The 19,211-nt window shown below is 41.3% G+C and overlaps 1 protein-coding gene across 1 annotated transcript in view; it reads left to right on the top strand.

The window, feature by feature from the left end:
• LOC138267165 (nuclear receptor ROR-alpha A-like) overlaps positions 1 to 19,211 on the top strand; it is a 250,950-nt gene that overhangs the window by 61,566 nt on the left and 170,173 nt on the right. Inside the window, exon 5 of the mRNA XM_069216015.1 lies at positions 12,433 to 12,574. Within this exon, the coding sequence (XP_069072116.1) occupies positions 12,433 to 12,574 (142 nt within the window). The remainder of the gene's footprint in view (positions 1 to 12,432; positions 12,575 to 19,211) is intronic.

Raw genomic sequence — 19,211 nt, 5'->3', positions numbered from 1 at the left:
CGTTTAACCACGGCGCTCCCTGAGATATCACACTTTTGAGTCCATTCGTAAAGGCTGCCACAAATCACCTTTGACTGTTTTGGGTTTTTGGTGAGGTACTGCTTGTGAGCCGGAAGGGTTGGGACGATAGTTGCGCTCTGTTGTAGGATTGGCATAGTAGCCTACAAACGCAAGTACTTTCATCCTTAAACCAGTAGTCTTGCTTAGAGCAGGAGTCCAACTACGACAATGATAATTCCTTCCTGTTGTATGGGCTGCTTTCTTCAGATTGCAAAATTTCAGAAGGCCAGATAATTGTTTCTTTCCCAGAGGAAATATGTTTTTTATTGTGTCAAAAACTGTTCCTAGACAGTTTTGAGATTCCACTGGGACAGAAATATTTTTTTTGTGATTTATGTGCAGACTGAAACAGTTGACAGTAGTGACCACAATCTGGTAATGATGGCACACTTGTTGATATGTTGACTCCTTGATCACCTAATTGTCTAGGTTGCGGTAGGGTTATATAAAGATCTTGAACTTCCACAGAAGTGCTGCAGTGACTGCTATGAATTTTGGAGTCCTAGGTGCAGACGTCAGGCCAAAATGAAATGGCTAATACTGGCAAAGGTCGAGTCTCACTAAAGTTTGTGAAAGTTTCAAAGTTGTTTTGGCTATTGGTAGATGAAATAAAAAATAAAAGGTTTACTGAGAATAGCCAATCCCCCTGCGGGTAGATTTAACACAGGGCCATCATTCAGATTTCTTCTTTGCAAGTTCACTTATTTACTGTCTTCAAATGGAGAACAGATCTGAATTTCTTCATCAGTCCTTTTTCCCTCCAGAAAGAAGCAGGAATACATTTCCATTCTTCTCTGAGAAGTAGGGACCATCTCCACAGCCTGTTTTTGCAAGAGGATGAAGATTTCTTGCTGAAGTTGTTTCCGTCTTCAAATGTAGAACAGCTCTGAATCTCTTCATCAGTCATTTTTCCCTCCAGAAAGAAGCAGGAATACATTTCCGTTCTTCTCTGAGAAGAAGGGACCATCTCCACAGCCTGTTTTTGCAAGACAATGAAGATTTCTTGCTGAAGTTGTTTCCGTCTTCAAATGCAGAACAGATCTGAATTTCTTCATCAGTCCTTTTTCCCTCCAGAAAGAAGCAGGAATACATTTCCATTCTTCTCTGAGAAGTAGGGGCCATCTCCACAGTCCGTTTTTGCAAGAGGATGAAGATTTCTTGCTAAAGTTGTTTCCGATGTAAAGAGGATGACTTTTAAGGGGGAATTGCTGGTTAAGTGTATCTGAAACTGAGACAGTATCGATTTTGCACAATACTTGCAACCAATTTGTTGCTGGTTATGGATGTCCACACTTCTATATAAAACAATATGCTTTCCTCAACTCAAGGGGGTAATAAAAGAGGGGAAAGTGAGAACTCACTGCTTGCCACCAGTGGTGGTTTTAGTGGTTAGAATAGATTGCGGATGACCCCCTTTGTCCATGGATTAGTACTGATGCTGCTTCTGATGTTGCTGTGGACCTTAAAGCCAATGAGGGTGTCAGGAGAACCCTTTTCCTTGTGCCCACGTTGGTTGCAGCCACGTCCTCACTCCCGGTGGCTCTTGCGGAGGCTGTTCTTAGAACTAGCTTCTTAAGGTTTAACTGCCACTCAAGATGGTGACCGCAAATCTTCGTGAGGTCAGCGCTCTAGTGTTTCTACCTTAGTCTTGTGCTGAAGCTTCCCTCCAGCTGTTTCTTTCTGGGAGCTGTGCACTTCAACTACAATCCTGACCAGAATGAGCAGTGCTCCTGAGGTGCTTTGTTTCATAGAGATTTCTTCGAGTTTTGAGTAAATAATTATTTTTCCTGTTACTGTGTGCACACTTTTTCCCTTCTGGAGAGGCTGGATTTCTTCCTTCTTTCAACAACTGGCTATCGGCTTTCTGAGGAGAATTAGTTTTGGCTTAACAGAACTTCAAGCAACTGCAGTAAGGAATCCTTTTGTATGATTTCCAGACTTGGCAATCAAAATATATATATATATATATATATATATATATATATATATATTCAGTCTTGCCAGTCTTAGAGACAAACCTCAGTGCTCAGACTAATTCCTAGAGACTGTGATTGTGAAAACTGAACCTAGAGAAGGACTTTTCCTTTCCTGTAAAATACATTTTAGACTGTATAAATGTGAACCTTTGAACTGTTTTCCAGAGAACCTTGAATACCTCAGACGCCTAGAGAAAAGAAGATATTAAGTTAATATTTTTCTCTTAGGGAAAGGCTAGTCTCTCAAAAGATCCAGGTTAGAATAACGATAGAATTGGGTGAATGTGAATGGCTGAACAGTTGAATGCGCAGTAGGAGTGTACTTATCTATGCTCTTATCACCCGACTGCAGGTCCTTCCTTTAAAGAATCCCAATAAGAATAAAGGTGCAGGTTACAGAAGCACACACTGAATATCCTATCTTCAAGTGAGAAAAACAGGCTGAAACCGGATCTGGAGGCGATCTCTCTTTTTCTATTCCCATTCCCCTTTCCCCCTAGCGGATGCAGGGTTCAGATAATCAGTAAAGTCTGAGCACGCATCTGTTGGAAGGAGCTGGATAAAAGGCATCTTTTCCTGTGGAAGTTTGATTTAATGGGTAATCTCCTAACAGAGGGCTTTGAATTATCATGGGTCACAGAAGTTTGTAGGACTGTTTCGTATACTCCTTTTTCTTCTCAAAATGTTCATCAGCATGATCACAAAATAACATGTTCCCTGAAAACAAAAGGTTAAAGATAGTGTGCCTCAGGTTTGAGATATATAAGTCTCTGCCAGGAAGAACAGAATTAATGCCAAGCTTCAGTATAATCCGTGAGTTGTGAGAAGTTATGGTGATTTGACCACATGCAATCATACCCTCACTTAGAATGTCTCTAAAGTCTTAATGCTGTTCTCTTGAAAGAGAGTCCATGAAGTTTAGGAGTGCCTGTCAAAGCCACTGTGGTGCTCACTGGTTTCTTAGTAGCCACAGACATTCCACACATTTGTCTTCCCTCCAAATTCAGTTTCTTGCTCTCTTTGTCCTGATGCAGTGTAGACGAAAGAGCAGTGGCATGGGATTTGTGAGCAGCTGACCCAATGAAGTAATCAGAAGCTAGGTCCATATATTTCTTTTGAGGTTGACTTCTTGAAAAGTATTAATATTGCCAACAAGAGATATCCTTACTTGACGAGAGTCTGTCAGTACGGAAGACTATCTCCTCATAGATAAAGTGAAACAGGAAGTCTTTGACAAACAGGACTGGAACGTGGAATCTTGTCTCCGAATAGAGTGAGGGCATCTCAACCCTCTTGATGTGAATATATGGAGAGAAGTGAGATCTTGACCATTTCTAGACCTAGAACGAAGTCTGTAATGTGATGAAGGACTGGAATACTATGGTAGCAATCCCACAGGAACAGAGTGGCTTGCAAATCTGGAGCCTATTTTGGAGCTCTGGGTGCCAAAAGCTCCAGAGGAATTACGGATGGTGGAGGTGGAGGAGGTGTCAAAGGTCTCGGAGGTAGTGGAAGCAGAGGACGAGGTGGCCGAGGTGTTGATGCTGGCACATAAGGCGAGTTTGGTACAAGGTCTGGAGAAGCCGGTCTATACAGAAAATACACTCTGCATTCTGATGAAGCCTCTGAACCTTCATCCTCTTAAGCCTCTCTGCAGTCTTCTCCACAGCAACAAATGATTGCTTCCACATCAAATTACAGCTTGATGTCAATAATCGTCTTTAGGTTGAAGGTCTCTTCCTTTTCAACATCGGATGTGCCCTTCACTTCAAGCATGTTGGGACTATGCCTCTCCTCGACACTGATGTCTATGATGTCAAACAAAGATGTATTTTCTCTCCATGTCTTCTTCAATTGGATCTCCCCCTGAAAAAATACTCGGAGAGTGAGAAAGGGGCACTTGCCTTCTCCTTACTATTCAGATATTCCTCTCCTTATTATTCAGATATTCCTCCCAAAAAATATTTCTGCTGCCTTCACCTTTCTTCCTCACTATGAAGAGAATCTTCTCATGCTTTCTCAAAGTGCATCGGGGGGGGGGGGGGGGGGGGGGCTGCAGTGATGACACCTTGTGGAGCTGTGAGATTCTGGTAGGAACAGCAAAAAGATCTAGTGGGAGTCTGTTTTGGTCATTATTCTGCCACATTTTGGGTGATTCACGAAAATAAATGGCTTTTTGTGAAAAAAACAAAACATTTTGCTGTACGGAGAAAAACACTCTCAATCTGTTGCAAATGGACCAATATTAAAGATGATTATGATAGGTTTTGTGAGGAAAAAAAGTCTTAAAAAGCCCAGCTCAGTGCTCCAACGTTCTGTCAGGAGGAGCCAAAAAAAATACCCGAGGTAGCTGCCACCTACAGAGCATGATAGAACACTAGAGGACTGGGAACCCTTAAAAGTGCAAGGTCCCTTTTCACTCTAGTGTAGCTGCAGTCTACAAAGCTACATTGCCCTGACCTTCCCCTTCATTCACTAAAAAGAGTTTGTGAAACATGTTATAAAAAGTCACTTTTCTTGCGTTCTAAAGACATTTCAGGATTTTTGGGATTTGTTCAGTTTTTGAAGTAAACTGTCAAATGGCATTCTTAGGCAGTTACATTATGCATTTGTATCACATTTACTTGTTGGCCTTCAAAGTAAAGTGAACATGTGACACAAAATTAAACATGGGAAGAAGTGTTCTGGGATCCCTCAAATGATTGAGGCTATTCAGTGATTACGATAATCAATGGAGATGGCATGAAGGAGAAATACCCTCACTCATTATTTTGAACCATGTATAGAATAGAGCTCACCCTTACTAAAAAAAAAAAATCCCTTTAGAAACACAGTTTTAATTATTTATGCTTCTTCGGATATCCAAAAAAAACTACTCCTAATGAAGTGCTCTGGAAGAGCACATCAGCCTGCCAGTCTGTCTTGTTTAATGGAGGGGCTGAAGCAACTTTTAGTGCTAATGCATACCATAGACTCGACCTTCAACAGGGGCAAGAAATCTAACAGACAAACATCAATTGGTAACGTAAGCACATACAGTACAAGCTGGGTTCCAGTGGTAGACTAACGGGAAAAATCATAACCTGAGCCCTTCTTTGGGGACATGAGAGTCCCGACAGGCACACAAGTCTGACCTTTTTTAAAATGCTCCAAAAGATGAAGGGACAAAGGGACAGTTACTCCAGCCAGTATAGGGATATTCAAGCCTTGTATAGGGATAATCGTGTAATGCTCCACTGTAAAATCGGTCTTTAAGTTGGGTGCTTGCAAAAGCCTCTGCCTCAAGCGATGTGATCTCAGGGCTCGCATTATATAAAGGGTGCACTGTCAGTGATATGCAAAAGGCCACTACTGTGCTCCCTAGGCACTCAGGGAAATATTGCTGTTTAGGGACTTTGCAGGAGCCCCCTTTGTAATACAAAAGGGGCCACAGATGCTAGCTTGTCCTCTTCTCTAGTACAAATCATGATGGTGCTACATGTGTGACCGCACAATTTCAAGAGGGTGTTCTCTCAAACATGGAGCGTGATCCCATGCAAATGAAGAAACACTTTGCCTCTGTACCCATGTTCAGGCTTGTAGGTACTAGAGCCCAGCATCAGAGTAAGTCAAGCACCATACATGGCCAACCACTGGTACTGCAGCATACTCACTTAGAAAATAATGGAAGCAGGCTTTAACACTAACACCCAACAGGAAATCATGTTCATAAAATTATATTAATGATACAGTTGAAAAAATAATATATTCAAATTTCAAGTGCCATTATGGTTGGAGTCATCCTGTACTGCACGTAGCAAGGAATCTTCTTTTAGTGAGTTATTTTACAAATTTCTCATTGTACTATTTTCTTGTGTGCTGCCTTGCCGGGGAGGAGATCCTACTCACTCTCATGGTTAATAGGGCCTAATTGCATTCATCGTACCACCTTAATTGACTCTGGATGATTCAAAATTGGCTCCACTTCTTGGTTCCCTTAACTCTGCACGTTCATAGAGGCTGTTGTTTAATTTAGTTATTTTATCAGAGCTGTGGAGCCAGAGGAAATCTTAAAGCCTTAATTCACGCCATTTCCTCCTGTATTTTGTTGTAGGGGCAACTGCAGTTCTCAATCGCCGTGATCTCATTGTCTAAATTCGGGGTTGATTTCTGCAAATGTATGTCTGATTTATGGAGTGTAGGCAATATGTTTAGCAAGCAGGATACACCTGCTTCCATTATGGACTTCAATTATTGACCAATGAGCACAGGAGACATTCGTGGGAGTGCTTCCTTGCAAGTTGTAAAAATCTTGTACTTTTAAAACATTTAGTAATACACTAAGTTAAACAAACTGTTAAAATGTTTAAAATTAACCAAAATACGTATCTTATAACCAAGCTGTTACAAATTAAATTAAACTAAATATGTCAGTGGCAGTGGGTGAAATGAATTTTAAAATATTGTTCAAACATATTTAACCCCTTTGCTGCCAGGCCTTTTCCCCTTCAAGTGCCAGGCCTTTTTTTTTGGCTATTTGGGACAGTTAGCGCTTAGGCCCTCATAACTTTTTAACCACATAAGCTACCCACGCCAAATTTGCATCCTTTTTTTTCAACATCCTAGGGATTCTAGAGGTACCCAGACTTTGGGGGTTACCCTGAAGGAGACCAAGAAATTAGCCAAAATACAGCGAAAATGTTGGTTTAAAAAAATAAAATGGGGAAAAAGGGCTACAGAACAAGGTTTGTGTTTTTTTCCCCCTGAAAATGGCATCAACAAAGGGTTTGTGGTGCTAAAATCACCATCTTCCCAGCTTTCAGGAACAGGCAGACTCGAATCAGAAAAGCAAATTTTTTAACACAATTTTGGCATTTTACTGAGACATGCTCCTTTTATTACTATTTTTTGTGCTTTCAGCCTCCTTCCACTTAGTGACAGAAATGGGTGTGAAACAATGCTGGATCCCGGAAAGCTAAACATTTCTAAAAAGTAAATAAAATTCTGAATTCAGCAAGGGGTAATTTATGTAGATCCTACAAGGATTTCCAGCAGAAAATAACATCTGAAATAAAAATAAATATTGAAAGCAATATACTGTTACATCTGCCGGACTCTTCTGGTTGCGGGGATATATAGGGCTTGTAGGTTCATCAAGAACCCTAGGTACCCAGAGCCAATAAATGAGCTGCACCTTGCAATGGGTTTTCATTGTATACTGGGTGTACAACAAATTATTTGATAAAATATAGAGAGTCAAAAATAGGTATCAAGGAAACCTTTGCATTTCCAAAATGGGTACAAGATAAGGTGTTGAGAAGCAGTGGTTATTTGCACATCTCTGAATTCCGGGGTCCCCATACTAGCATTTGAATTACAGTGCATTTCTCAAATAGACGTCTTTTTTACACACTGTCTTACATTTGGAAAGCAAAAATGTAGAGAAAGAAAAGGGGCAATAACACTTGTTCTTCTATTCTGTGTTCCCCCAAGCCTCCCGATAACAATGGTACCTCACTTACGTGGGTAGGCCTAATGCCCGCGACAAGAAGCGCAACATGGACACATCACATTTTTACATAGAAATCTGACGTGTCTTTTGGAAAGTGCCTAGCTGTGGATTTTGCCCTCTACTTCAGCCGGCACCTAGGGAAACCTACAAAACCTGTGCATTTTTTAAAACTAGACAACTAGGGAAACCCAGGATGGGGTGACTTGTGGGGGTCTCACCAGGTTGTGGTACCCAGAATCCTTTGCAAACCTCAAAATATGGCCAAAAAAGCACTTTTTCCTCACATTTCGGTGACAGAAAGTTCTGAAATCTGAAAGGAGCCACAAATTTTCTTCCAGCCCAGCGTTCCCCCAAGTCTCTCAATAAAAATGGTACTTCACTTGTGTGGGTAGGCCTAGTGCCCGCAAGAGGATATGCTCCAAAACACTATGTGGACACATCAAAATTATCAAATACAAAACTACCTATTTTGGCTGGGGGGGAGGACGGACGACACCCCTGTGTTTTTGGTCCTGGGCTCAGCAGCCACATAGGGAAACCTACCAAACCCAAACATTTCTGAAAACTAGACACCCGAGGCAGTCTAAGGAGGTGTGACTTACGTGGATCCCCCAGTGTTGCCTTACCAAGAATCCTCAGCAAACCTAAAATTTAGCTAAAAAATTAAATTTTTCCCACATTTCTGTGTGGGATCATCGCAACAGGACTAATTTCCTACCACCCAACGTTCCCCCCAGTCTCCCGGTAAAAATGATACCTCTCTTGTGTAGGTGGGCCAAGTGCCTGTGACAGGGAAGAGCCAAAAACATGTCGAATTTTTGGGGAACAAAACTCGGTCCAAAAGGACAGTTTAAAAAAAAAAAAAATTCAGGCTGACAAGTGGGGGAGAATTTTTATCAGTATAGATGAGACAATGTTGGGTGGTAGGAATTTTGTGGATTCCTGCGGATTCTGGAAGGTTCCATAAAAAAAAAGTGGGAAAAATTTGTGATTTCCAGCAAAGTTGGAGGTTTGCAGGGCATTGTGGGTAAGAAAATGGTGCAGGGTGCATGTGAAGCACGCCACCCCGGACTCACCCAGATGTTTAGTTTTCAGATGTGTCTAGGTCTTGTGGATTTTTCTACATGGCAGCGTCCCAAAGTCCAAAAAGAGTTAGACAAGCCCTCATGGCCCAAATATAAAACACAAAATAATCAAATGTCCTCTTGCTTGCTGTGGGATAAGATGTTTTAGTGTGCGGGGGAGAAGTGAAAGACTGTTACCCCCTTCAGTTGGGGTGGGGGCATCACCATGCCCATACTGGTTGGTAGCCACCACCCCACTATTTTTTTTTTTTTTTTAATTCCCTGGCATCTAGTAGGTTTTCTGCCGGGGGGCAGAAAAGGCATTGAAATAATTGCCCCCGTAGGGAGCGACCCTTGCCCAAGGGGTCACTCCCCTTATGTCAATTTCACCTTGATAAAATATCCCTGGGGTCTAGTGGGCATTTCAGCAGCCTGACAGCTTCACGATCCAGCTGCTGAAATGCTTTGAGAGACATCAATTCCTTTCCCCTTGATGCCTCTCAGGCCCCCGTCACATGATCGTGGCCGTGGGGTGGCCTCAGATGAGGTCAGCGTAGATCACGTGCTGACGTCATCAGACGTCACTGGGGAGGTTTCAGGAGTGGAAGGGTAAGCGATTCCCCTTCCAGCCCTGCCATGGGAGGGTGGAGGTGCGGCCCTCTGCCTTCCCCGAGGGCCAGTACTAGGACATAATGGTTACATCCGTGGTGTCTCAGTGCCGCACCCACGGACGTAACCATTACGTCCTGGGCGCCCAAGGGGTTAAAAAATAAACTGCATTAGGCTGTAAAGTCATTTACATATAGTAAAGTTCATTTTAGAAAGTAGTGTTTGGTATACTTTTCTTTGAGTCATTAGTGTCTGAATTATTTTACATTAAGCCCTTATATATGCTTTGGTGGCTGGCCATTATCAAATAGATACTATGGAACTAATAAAAGAATATATGATTATAAAATTAAAGACTGCAACCATTCAGAAATCTGTAGTCATCATAGTAATCATTTCTTTTATTATTTTCAGAAAATAAAGTTACACAAAACATATTCAAATTCAAACACATTGGGCCTGATTCACAAAGTAACTCAAAGTAATTCTAAGTAATTTACACTTCTGATGAAGTTGCTTACTGTTCAGATATTCACAAAATACTAGTATAAATGTACTTCAAAAGTGTAACCAAGTCTCCGCCATACATTTGAGTAAGTCTACAGTTTTTAGGCATTCACAAAATCCAAGTGCAAGTTGACTCCAAAAGTGTAACTTAAACTCAGATTTTGTGAGCAGCTAAAAAGTAGTAAATGACTCAAAAGTGTAAATGACTAAAAAATGTACAGCTCCCAGGCATCTCAACTTGGAAATGTAGTAAGCTTACTCTAAATTGTTACCTTTATAAATCAGAGACTCTATATTCAAAGGTTTATATATATATATATATATATATATATATATATATATATAAAACCACTATGTGGCAGACTTATCAGTTAATACAAACATTTGATACCAACTACCCATAATTTCTAGTGCATACCACTACGTTAAGCATAATTTCTTCTTTCCAGATTTACAGAAACCAGAAAAAAAACCTAAAGGGATAATAAAGCCTTACAAATTATATGTACCTCTGAGGGCCTTACAAAGCAATACATTAAAGCTCTATAAAATACTAGAAACATTTCAATATAAATAAAATTAAGCCAGATGCATCCACCACTTCTTGAGTCACAAAAAGTCTGAACTGGTGTTTGTGACCAAATAATGTGATTTGCAGTTTATGAATCCCATTTTAGAACTCAGTAAACTTTTATCAACTCCTAAAATGGGATTGCGACCCCATAATGATTTGGAATCTGGAAGGGATATGCTGTATGTTTTCCTTTCAAATACCAAATTGGTATGACATGTCTGTATTGCAATTAAAACCTGGCCAAAAAACATTGCCAAAATACAAACTCTTAAGGTTGAAGTGGTAAGCCATTTATCAACAAAATGTTAATGTGAAAAAATAAAGGTGGTTGAAGACTAAGCAGCGGCCTAGGGACTATTACCAACTCTCAAACTTTAATAAATCATAAGAAAATGTTCTTTCGTAAACATTGCCCTGTGGCTGCATTAGAAAAAAAGCTACTTTTAAAAAAAAAAAGCAATCACAGACACAGGGGGTCATTATGACCCCAACGGTGAGTGTAAATGTGGGCGTAGTACCGCAAACAGGCTGGCAGTACATACTGCCACATCATGAAAATGGCAGTTTGGCTGCAGCCAACCCGCCACTTCTCCACTCATACCGCCATGGCAGTATCAGCTGCGAAGCCGGAGATATCAATCTCCAGCCCGGTGGCTGGCACAGTAACGCCGGCGGCATTATGAACCTGCCTACCACCAAGGTTTTCGTAAAGTTAGCAGCACCACAAAAACCATGGTGGTAGACCCTACGGATGAAAGGGAATTCCTTCCCTGTCAAAGGTAGGCGGCTCCCCCACCCCCCAACAGACACCTGACACTCCCCACCCCCCTCCACCCAAAGCCCCACCCCCCATAGACACTAAAACCCCACCCCGACATTCACATACACCCCGATCCTCTCAATCACCCACCCCACCCCCACTGATCCTCTCACTCCCCGCCCCACCCCCCCATACACGCACTCAGATGCAGACACGCATACACGACTCACTCACACTGGCATACACGCATTCATACATTCCCTGGCATACACGCATTCATACATGCAAACTTCCAGACATGCACTCACACATTCTTACACACAATCACACTGACATGCAGACACGCACTCACTTCACCATTCTTACATGCATTCACTCACACACATACATACAACCACACAAACAACACAACACACACAGACGCATTCATGCACTCACTCACACATTCTTGCACACACCCAGACATACACACACACACAGCCCCCACCCTCCCTCCCCCGTCGTAAGCCCGACTTACCTTTGTCGAGGAGGTCTTCCGACAGGGAACGGGAAGGGGCATTGCTACCGCCAGCAGTGCCCCACCAGGAGAACACCACCAGGCCGTATCACAGGTCGTGATACGGCTGGCAGCGTTCTACTGGTGTGGCGGTGCTGGGGGTAGCAGCGCCACCTTACCATCGTCCGCCACCATGAACTCAGCCGGATTTCCGCCCTTCTTGTGGCCGAAGTCCAGCAGTGCTCATAATATGGCAGATGGATGGTAGCCATGGTGGCAGTATTTTAGTGGCCGTCACTGTGCAGTAGGCGGTTTTTACTGACAAAGTCAAAATGACCACCTTAGTGGTCTGCTGACCCTAGCAGGGTACCACCTATGTGACAGCCACCAACTGAAGTGAGTCACAATGCGCGACCTACAGCATGATTTTTCATGAGATTGGTCAGATTATGACCATCTCTAGGTCACAATTTTATTAACTGGCCCATTAGTGCATAGGTTGGTTTATAAAATTCTTTATGGATTTGCAAAATACTCATTGCAAATTATAAGAAGTTTTTTTGTGACCAGTAATTTATACATCTAGCCCTTGATTCCAAATAATAAGTCTTTCTAGCATATTACACTATTTCAAGTTTTGCATTTTTACACAGAATTAGCGCTTCCTTACATGAAAGCATGTTTAAATTTCTATTGCCTTCCATGAGGATTGGTGGAGGGCACTGAGATTTTGACTGTACTTTGTTTTCTATGGGCCTGGTTATCACAACTTGGCATCTGTATGTCTTTATTGTGTTAGGGTCTTATAAACATATTATTTATAGCATTAATTTACTCATGCCAATACATGCTGCTTGTTTAATTTTAATTAATTCTTTTTGTATTATTATTCTAGGGCTTTTTCAGGAGAAGTCAACAGAGCAACATGTCCTACTCATGTTCTCAGCAGCAGAACTGCCAGATTGACAGAACAAGTCGGAACCGTTGCCAGCACTGTCGGTTGCAGAAATGTCTTATGCTTGGAATGTCTCGGGATGGTAAGGCAGAAAAGTTTTTGAAAACCAAGAGGCAGTTAGGGCTGCACTGACAATGTACTTAGAAAACACTGGGCCTGATTACAACTTTGGAGGAGGGTGTTAATCTGTCCTAAATGTGATGGATATACCACCCGCCGTATTACGAGTCCATTATATCCTATGGAACTCGTAATACGGCGGGCAGGATATCCGTCACATTTGGGACGGATTAACACCCTCCTCCAAAGTTGTAATCAGGCCCATTATCTTGTGTAATTAAATAGACCATGCGGAAAGTAGAACCAGCTTGAAATAGATTGTGAGGAAAGTTCTCATCAGTGTAGGGAAATCTAGATCAACTGGGATTTCTCTTTAGAACCTCAGTAACGAGATACTAATACAATATAAATATATGAGAACATCATTACCTTTGACTTTCCGTGGGTAGTGATGTTGAGCAGTCAACGTTTAGTACTGAATGATGGAGCAGTACAGAACACTAGAATGGCACAAAAGGATAATAATGAGAATGCATTTTTACACCACTGATAAAAGGTATTTAACTTTAATTCCCAAGTCTTGATAAGCACAATCTAGGCTTCCTCTGCACATTATTATTACCCATTGTCATCTAATGCAGACCTACTTCCGGTGTTCAGCAATACATTGTCTTCTTTGTAGAAAGGAGTAAAACATTACGTGCAGGCAGTAATGCAGTCTTACACTTATGGGTACTTTGCTATTTTCCAATACCTGTGGCAAACACAATTCTGGGTTTTATCAGATGCTTTAAATAGTAAACCACCAACCAGTACACGCTTATTTAGGGCCTTAAGGATATATGGATGAATGTGCTCTGTGCATCAGCTTCTGATGAAACTGAATTGTGCACACAAAGCCAGAGACCTCCTGCAGGTAAGCACAAGGAGTTGTTTATACCATAGTTGATACTGGTTGGAGAAGTGTTCTGGTTACTCAAAGTCTTAAAACTGCACTCCTGCAGTCCCAGTGGTGTGGAATTTATTAAAATATCGACTTGTCCATAGGGCATGTTCCTACATAAAATAACTTGTCCTGTAAAAAAAAATCTATGTGTTACTTTGGTGCCATGTACAGCTGCAACACATTATGGAAGCAATCTCATTATATAAGACCTCTGATGATAGCCTCTCTGATTATGCCAGGGCTAATACTATAGGGCTTGAATACTAGCAATTTCCTTAATTTGCCATCTTTCTGCAGATCTACATACTGGGGTGAGAGGCAGTGGTAAGAAAAAATTCCAGGGTTGGAATGCCCTTTTGAGTTTGTGCAAATCTACTAGCTTGCATGTTTTAATGGTTTCACAAGCTCTTCCTTAATCTTTTTACATACTGGGAAAGGATGGAAATTTACTCCTGACAAGGGCAGAAGTCAAACGTTTTCAGGGTTGGCAGAAAGTGAAATTCGAAACACTTAACGTATATTAGCATGAGCAAAACTACACATATTTGCTTGTGCTAAAATGCAGTCCACAAGTATTTTCCAGGAGTACGATTTCCTGGTGTACTTCTGTAAATTCATGAGAATTCTAGAAATATGTAAATCTTCACTAATGCAAAGACATACAGCATGGGTGCACTTTTGTCCAACTCCATCGGCTGGCTTCACTGTGAGTGATAGCAATCTACTCCTTTACATGGAGTATATTGGCACACAAAGTAGTTCTGCTTGGTGCAAGAAACTCAGGCAATGCGTGTTTTTTGCGACCCAAAACTATTTTTGCTCTTTGCCAATGTTTGTTACAATGATGAGGCACCGGCAGCTCTCACAACAATAAAGGTTTACAAAAGCCATGTCAAAATAAGACATGCATTGACAAAACCAAAAGACTGACCACCAATGTCAGATCTATTGGCTTTGACAGTGCTTTTTAATGTTAATGTTTCTCATAATCTTGTTGAAACTGGCGTCACTGATTTACCATTATGAATATTTTTTTAAATACTAGTATGCATCAGAACATTTCACTGAATGATGCTTCAAAGAAATGGTACCTAGCAAAGAATTGTGAGTCTTGATTCCAACCATCTGCAAATATTTGCATCTAATCAGAGAGCATTCTGGGAGCCTTACATGTAGCCTCATATTGTTAAACTTTGCAAATGTGTGTACACATTGTTTTACTGGACTCACTGTCAGTACGTAAGTCAAAACTTACAACATGTATTTAGAAAACTCCCCCTAATAATAAAGGCTTGCATTAATGAATCATAAATATAAGCTTCAACAGTATTCGCTTATGAACACAAATATGACCCCAACCTCAGACAATTCCCTTCCTTGCTCCATAATGTGGGACTTTAAACTGGCAGCCAAAGGGTTTGTACTGCAGGGAGTTGGGCCCACTTGTCCCAAGGACAAAATAAACATGAAAAGTGTTGTCCTCTGGGTGTCGGGCTATAGGAATTCAACAACCCTGAGTCCTCAGCTGCAAGGGCATTCAGTAGCTCTGTAAAACACTAAAAAGGTATACTGGACTTTGGGGGTAATCTTGAAAGCTTTGCACTTGCAAAGAAAGAATCAGGGGACACACATGGCCTAACATAATGAGCTTTAGAGTAGAAAATGTAGGCACTCCAAACAGCACAGTGGCTTCTTCAGTACCAATGATACCTCTTCTGGTCATGGGATAAATAGCTGCAAATTGGTACCTGAAGCTTGGGTTTTTGAGATGACATAAGGCCAGTTCTCAGAACAAAGATCAGTAACCCATGTGATGTTCAAGCAACTAAATATCAATCATCTGACTCGTACACCAAATCAAAATAAAAAAAAGGCAGCCAATGTCCCCACTAAAACACCGTTAGCGGTTTGGTTCAACTACCCACTCTTAGCTCAACGTTTTGAAGTATTCAATTGTATTCGAGTGCATCATGCTCAAACTACCGATCAGATGCATAAACAATGAGCAGTCCATCATCTTCATGGAATTGATAGTTCAATGGTGGTACAGATATGCCATAAAGAGTCACTTGAGCAGCTCGTAGTTAAGGTCTTAGATTTTCACTCTGAAACAAACATTCCATGATATAATTAGGGATTGGATTTCAGTCAGACAATCCATCAACCAACTGGATATTTTGTAATGGACTTCAGTTCCATTTTACAACAGTTCACAACAAGGGAAGGAGATGGGTCTCAAACATCTTATTTGTTCAGGTATTAATAAATGGCATGGGCTTGGCAAAGTATTTGTAAAGGTAATGCTACTTTGGCATCCATTGCCTGCTCTATGCAGAATTGACTAACTAGGGGGGTGAAGATAATGGATTATTTGCTGTTCTAGTGCTATAGTGAGAGCATGATGACCCAAATTACAATGACAAATATTTTGTTCCTTCACAAGTCAGAAAGTAAACTAGACACGGGATGTGAACGCTACAGCAATAATGTTTATTACTAAAAAGATTAAATAACCTGCTGATGCATTTCTGCCTGCTGAGCCTTGATTAAAGATCGATCTTTCTTCTGCACTTGTATTCTGTGTGTAGCGCTCCTTCTGCCTTATGGACTGGAGGTCAAGAAAGAAAGAAGTCTGTATTCCCTTCGATAGGGACTCAAGGAAGTGTATCATTGGTTTAGTTTGTGTATGTCTATATATATAAGAAAAAGAAGAAAAGAAAAGAAAAAACAAAGTGCGGTCCGACGGCTGCAGCGATGACGGAGGCCTTATGACCGCCAGCCGCCAGCCTCTTAATGAGGCCCTGAATGTTTTTTTTCAGTAAAATAAATGAAACAAAAAATATTTTTGTTTTTTTAAATCTTTTTGTACGTAAGGTTGAGGACAGTCCAACAGCCTTTTTTCCCTCCTCAACCTTTAGTGAAATAATCTAAAATGGCCATTAGAAGAAGCAGCTTGTGAGGCTTAGACACACATCGTGCTGCAGCATGACTGAAAGTAAAGACACAAGGTCATAAGAGTTTTAGAAACAGCTGCTATGTTAAAAAAAAGAAAAGGATTCCAAGGCTCATTAGCAACATTTTATGCATCTATGAAAGAAGCAAGGACAAAGAATATTAAAAAACAGCTATGTGAGGCCTGGAAAGAGTGCTTAAAAAAAAGCCTGACCAGCCGGGAGTGCAATGTTTAGAATCATATTTATATACCAAAATCAAAAGGAAGAGATTAAATAATACCTGAAAGTAACTTACAAAAACTTGCATACTCGAGAGGGATATAAATGCAAACCATGAGGTGAGGCAGATGTTTAGGATATGAATTACTAATAAAAGTTTTGGGAAAGGGTTCTTTAAAAAAGGAAGCTGTGCCCTCACCTACTCTGGGATTGCATGCCTCATTACTAGGCCCACTCCTCAGTAGTGTGAAGTGTGGTTTAACACAGACAGACTTAGCTCATCACTGAGAGTTTTCTTAAAACTGGGCTGGCAGACGAGAAAAATATAACTATTAGCACACAATATGAAGGTCCCTATCAGAGTGATTGATAGTTTGTGAATACACTGTCCTAAACCCTGATACTGAGGGAGAGTATAGGGTTAAAAAAAATGAGTGAGTTTTAAATACCTTGTGCTGGCTATCCCGTTATCTGAAAGTGAGTTACAAATAAGTGGGTAAATTCAACCCTATGTGGTGATCAAATATGTTTCAGTCTTTCAAAGCTGCCTGGTAGGGAATCAGAAGGCTTTCTTTGGGACCCTGATCCCAGCAATGCTGGGTGGACAGATGGAAATGCAAATTGCTGAAGGTATCTGTCTAGAAAGGGTGTGAAGTGAAATGTGGTGACAATAAAATTATCTTGAACAGTACATTTTGAACCAGTTATTTTCTGGTACAGGTGGGATAGGTAACAGGGGGTTCTTATTCAAGGTGTGCCCCACAATGGAAACGAGACAAAACACATTACACAACAAAGAAAAGGCAGTAGATGATAACAAAATATATAGGTTCCTCAAATATGATTTGCTGTAATATGTATGCAAAAAATAGAGGAAAGACGTTTTGACTCAGGGACTCATTTTGAGTTTGGCAATTCTGCCAAACTAGCGGTGGTGGTTGGACCATAGCGGCTGTGGTGGTCCAACCACCAAATTACGTCTTTTTGTGGGTGGACCCGCCTGAAGACCTCCGTCTCCACCAGGATCACAGATCCCAATGCGGTGACAGCGGTCTAGCTTGTAATCAGCCATGGCGGAGCTGAATTCAGCACTGCCTGCCTCATTACAACCCCATTTTCTGCCAGCCTTTTCGTGGTGGGGACCCTGGCAGAAAGCCAGTGCTGGGGCCCACAGGCATGGGCAGTGCAGGGGGCTCCCTGCCCTACACCGTTGGAATGCGCACTGTCTGCTTTGCAGACAGTGCATTTTGAGGGAAGCAGACAGTGCGCATTCCGAGGGTGCTGGAGTGTTAGGATATTGGCCTTGGCTTCCTTAAGGGAACCAAGTCCAATATCCTAACACTGTTCCTGCCCAGCAGCCCTGGCATGTCAAGACCATAGCAGTAGCGTCCTCCCCTTGAGCTTGCCAGTCCCGTAGTGGGACGCCAAACTCATAAAGAGGCCCTTAGTTACTGCAAACACCTAACTGCACACGGAAGAAGTGAATGGGAAAGTAAAATTGATGTTGCTAAATATACTTGCCTGATCTATTGTCGGTTTTCTACCACTGAAGGATACTTAATGCATGATGCCCAGAGCAAGCTAACACTAAGTGCGGGAAGTAGAGTGGGGAATATGAAGGATGCTCCCCTTATACTGGATCAGTGAGATCCAGCTCCTCACTAGATGGGAGCTTCAACTGGAGCTGGTTATCAAAAAGTATGGTGAAGAACACCATGTGTTATCAACTGCAGCATTTACACTTCTATTAACAAGTAGAAGATATGTGCACATGGTGCCACAGGTTTCATAACAATTATCACTGCATGAAAAATGAAAATAAAAAACAATTGGGAGGTGCTTCTGTTATAAGGGCACAGAAAGGGCATCTATCTGATAAAAGATTAAAATGTATCATGCATCTTGTACAGTTGAAATAATAACTCTTTGCAAATCAAAATGAACTGTAGTATTAAAAAAATATCTAGGAGTACAGAAGTGGGAAAAAAGCAGCCGTCAAAATCATAAAAGCTAGACAGATGTATTCTGATACGCACACACCTGGCAGGGCTTGGACAAGGACAAAATATGAGTCACGCTGAAATGTTTTGAGGTTGACCACAGACTCAGGACATATAGGTGGGTGTGTGACTCAGTAAGTGGGGTGGTAAATTGGACATAAGCATTCATTTAGCTAGTATGGTGAGGACAGGAAGTGTGTGACAGACCACAAACTGCATCAGTTTTATTACAGTATGTGTATATTTATTTACTAAGCATGTTAGAATTTAAATCTAAAACACCTCCAATTCCTCGGAAATAAAAATGAGTGACTACAGTTACACTTAAGTAAATAATTTCTTCTCCCACTGGATCTTTCATGCCCTCACATGCTTGCATTAGAATAGCAAGCAGTGCCTTGCATGCAACCCATATACAATTAATGCATAGTTATTGTGACATTAACAAATGCATTTCTATACTGAGCAAGCAATGTCAAAGCCAGTAGTAGAGTGCCACAAAGTGAAGTGGAGTAGAGTTGAGTGAAGTAGAGAGTCACA

Source organism: Pleurodeles waltl, chromosome 12, assembly GCF_031143425.1.
Source record: "Pleurodeles waltl isolate 20211129_DDA chromosome 12, aPleWal1.hap1.20221129, whole genome shotgun sequence".
In the NCBI taxonomy this organism is placed as follows: Eukaryota; Metazoa; Chordata; class Amphibia; order Caudata; family Salamandridae; genus Pleurodeles; species Pleurodeles waltl.
The sequence above is the reverse complement of the archived record's forward strand: the minus strand, read 5'-3'. Positions and strand labels throughout refer to the sequence as shown.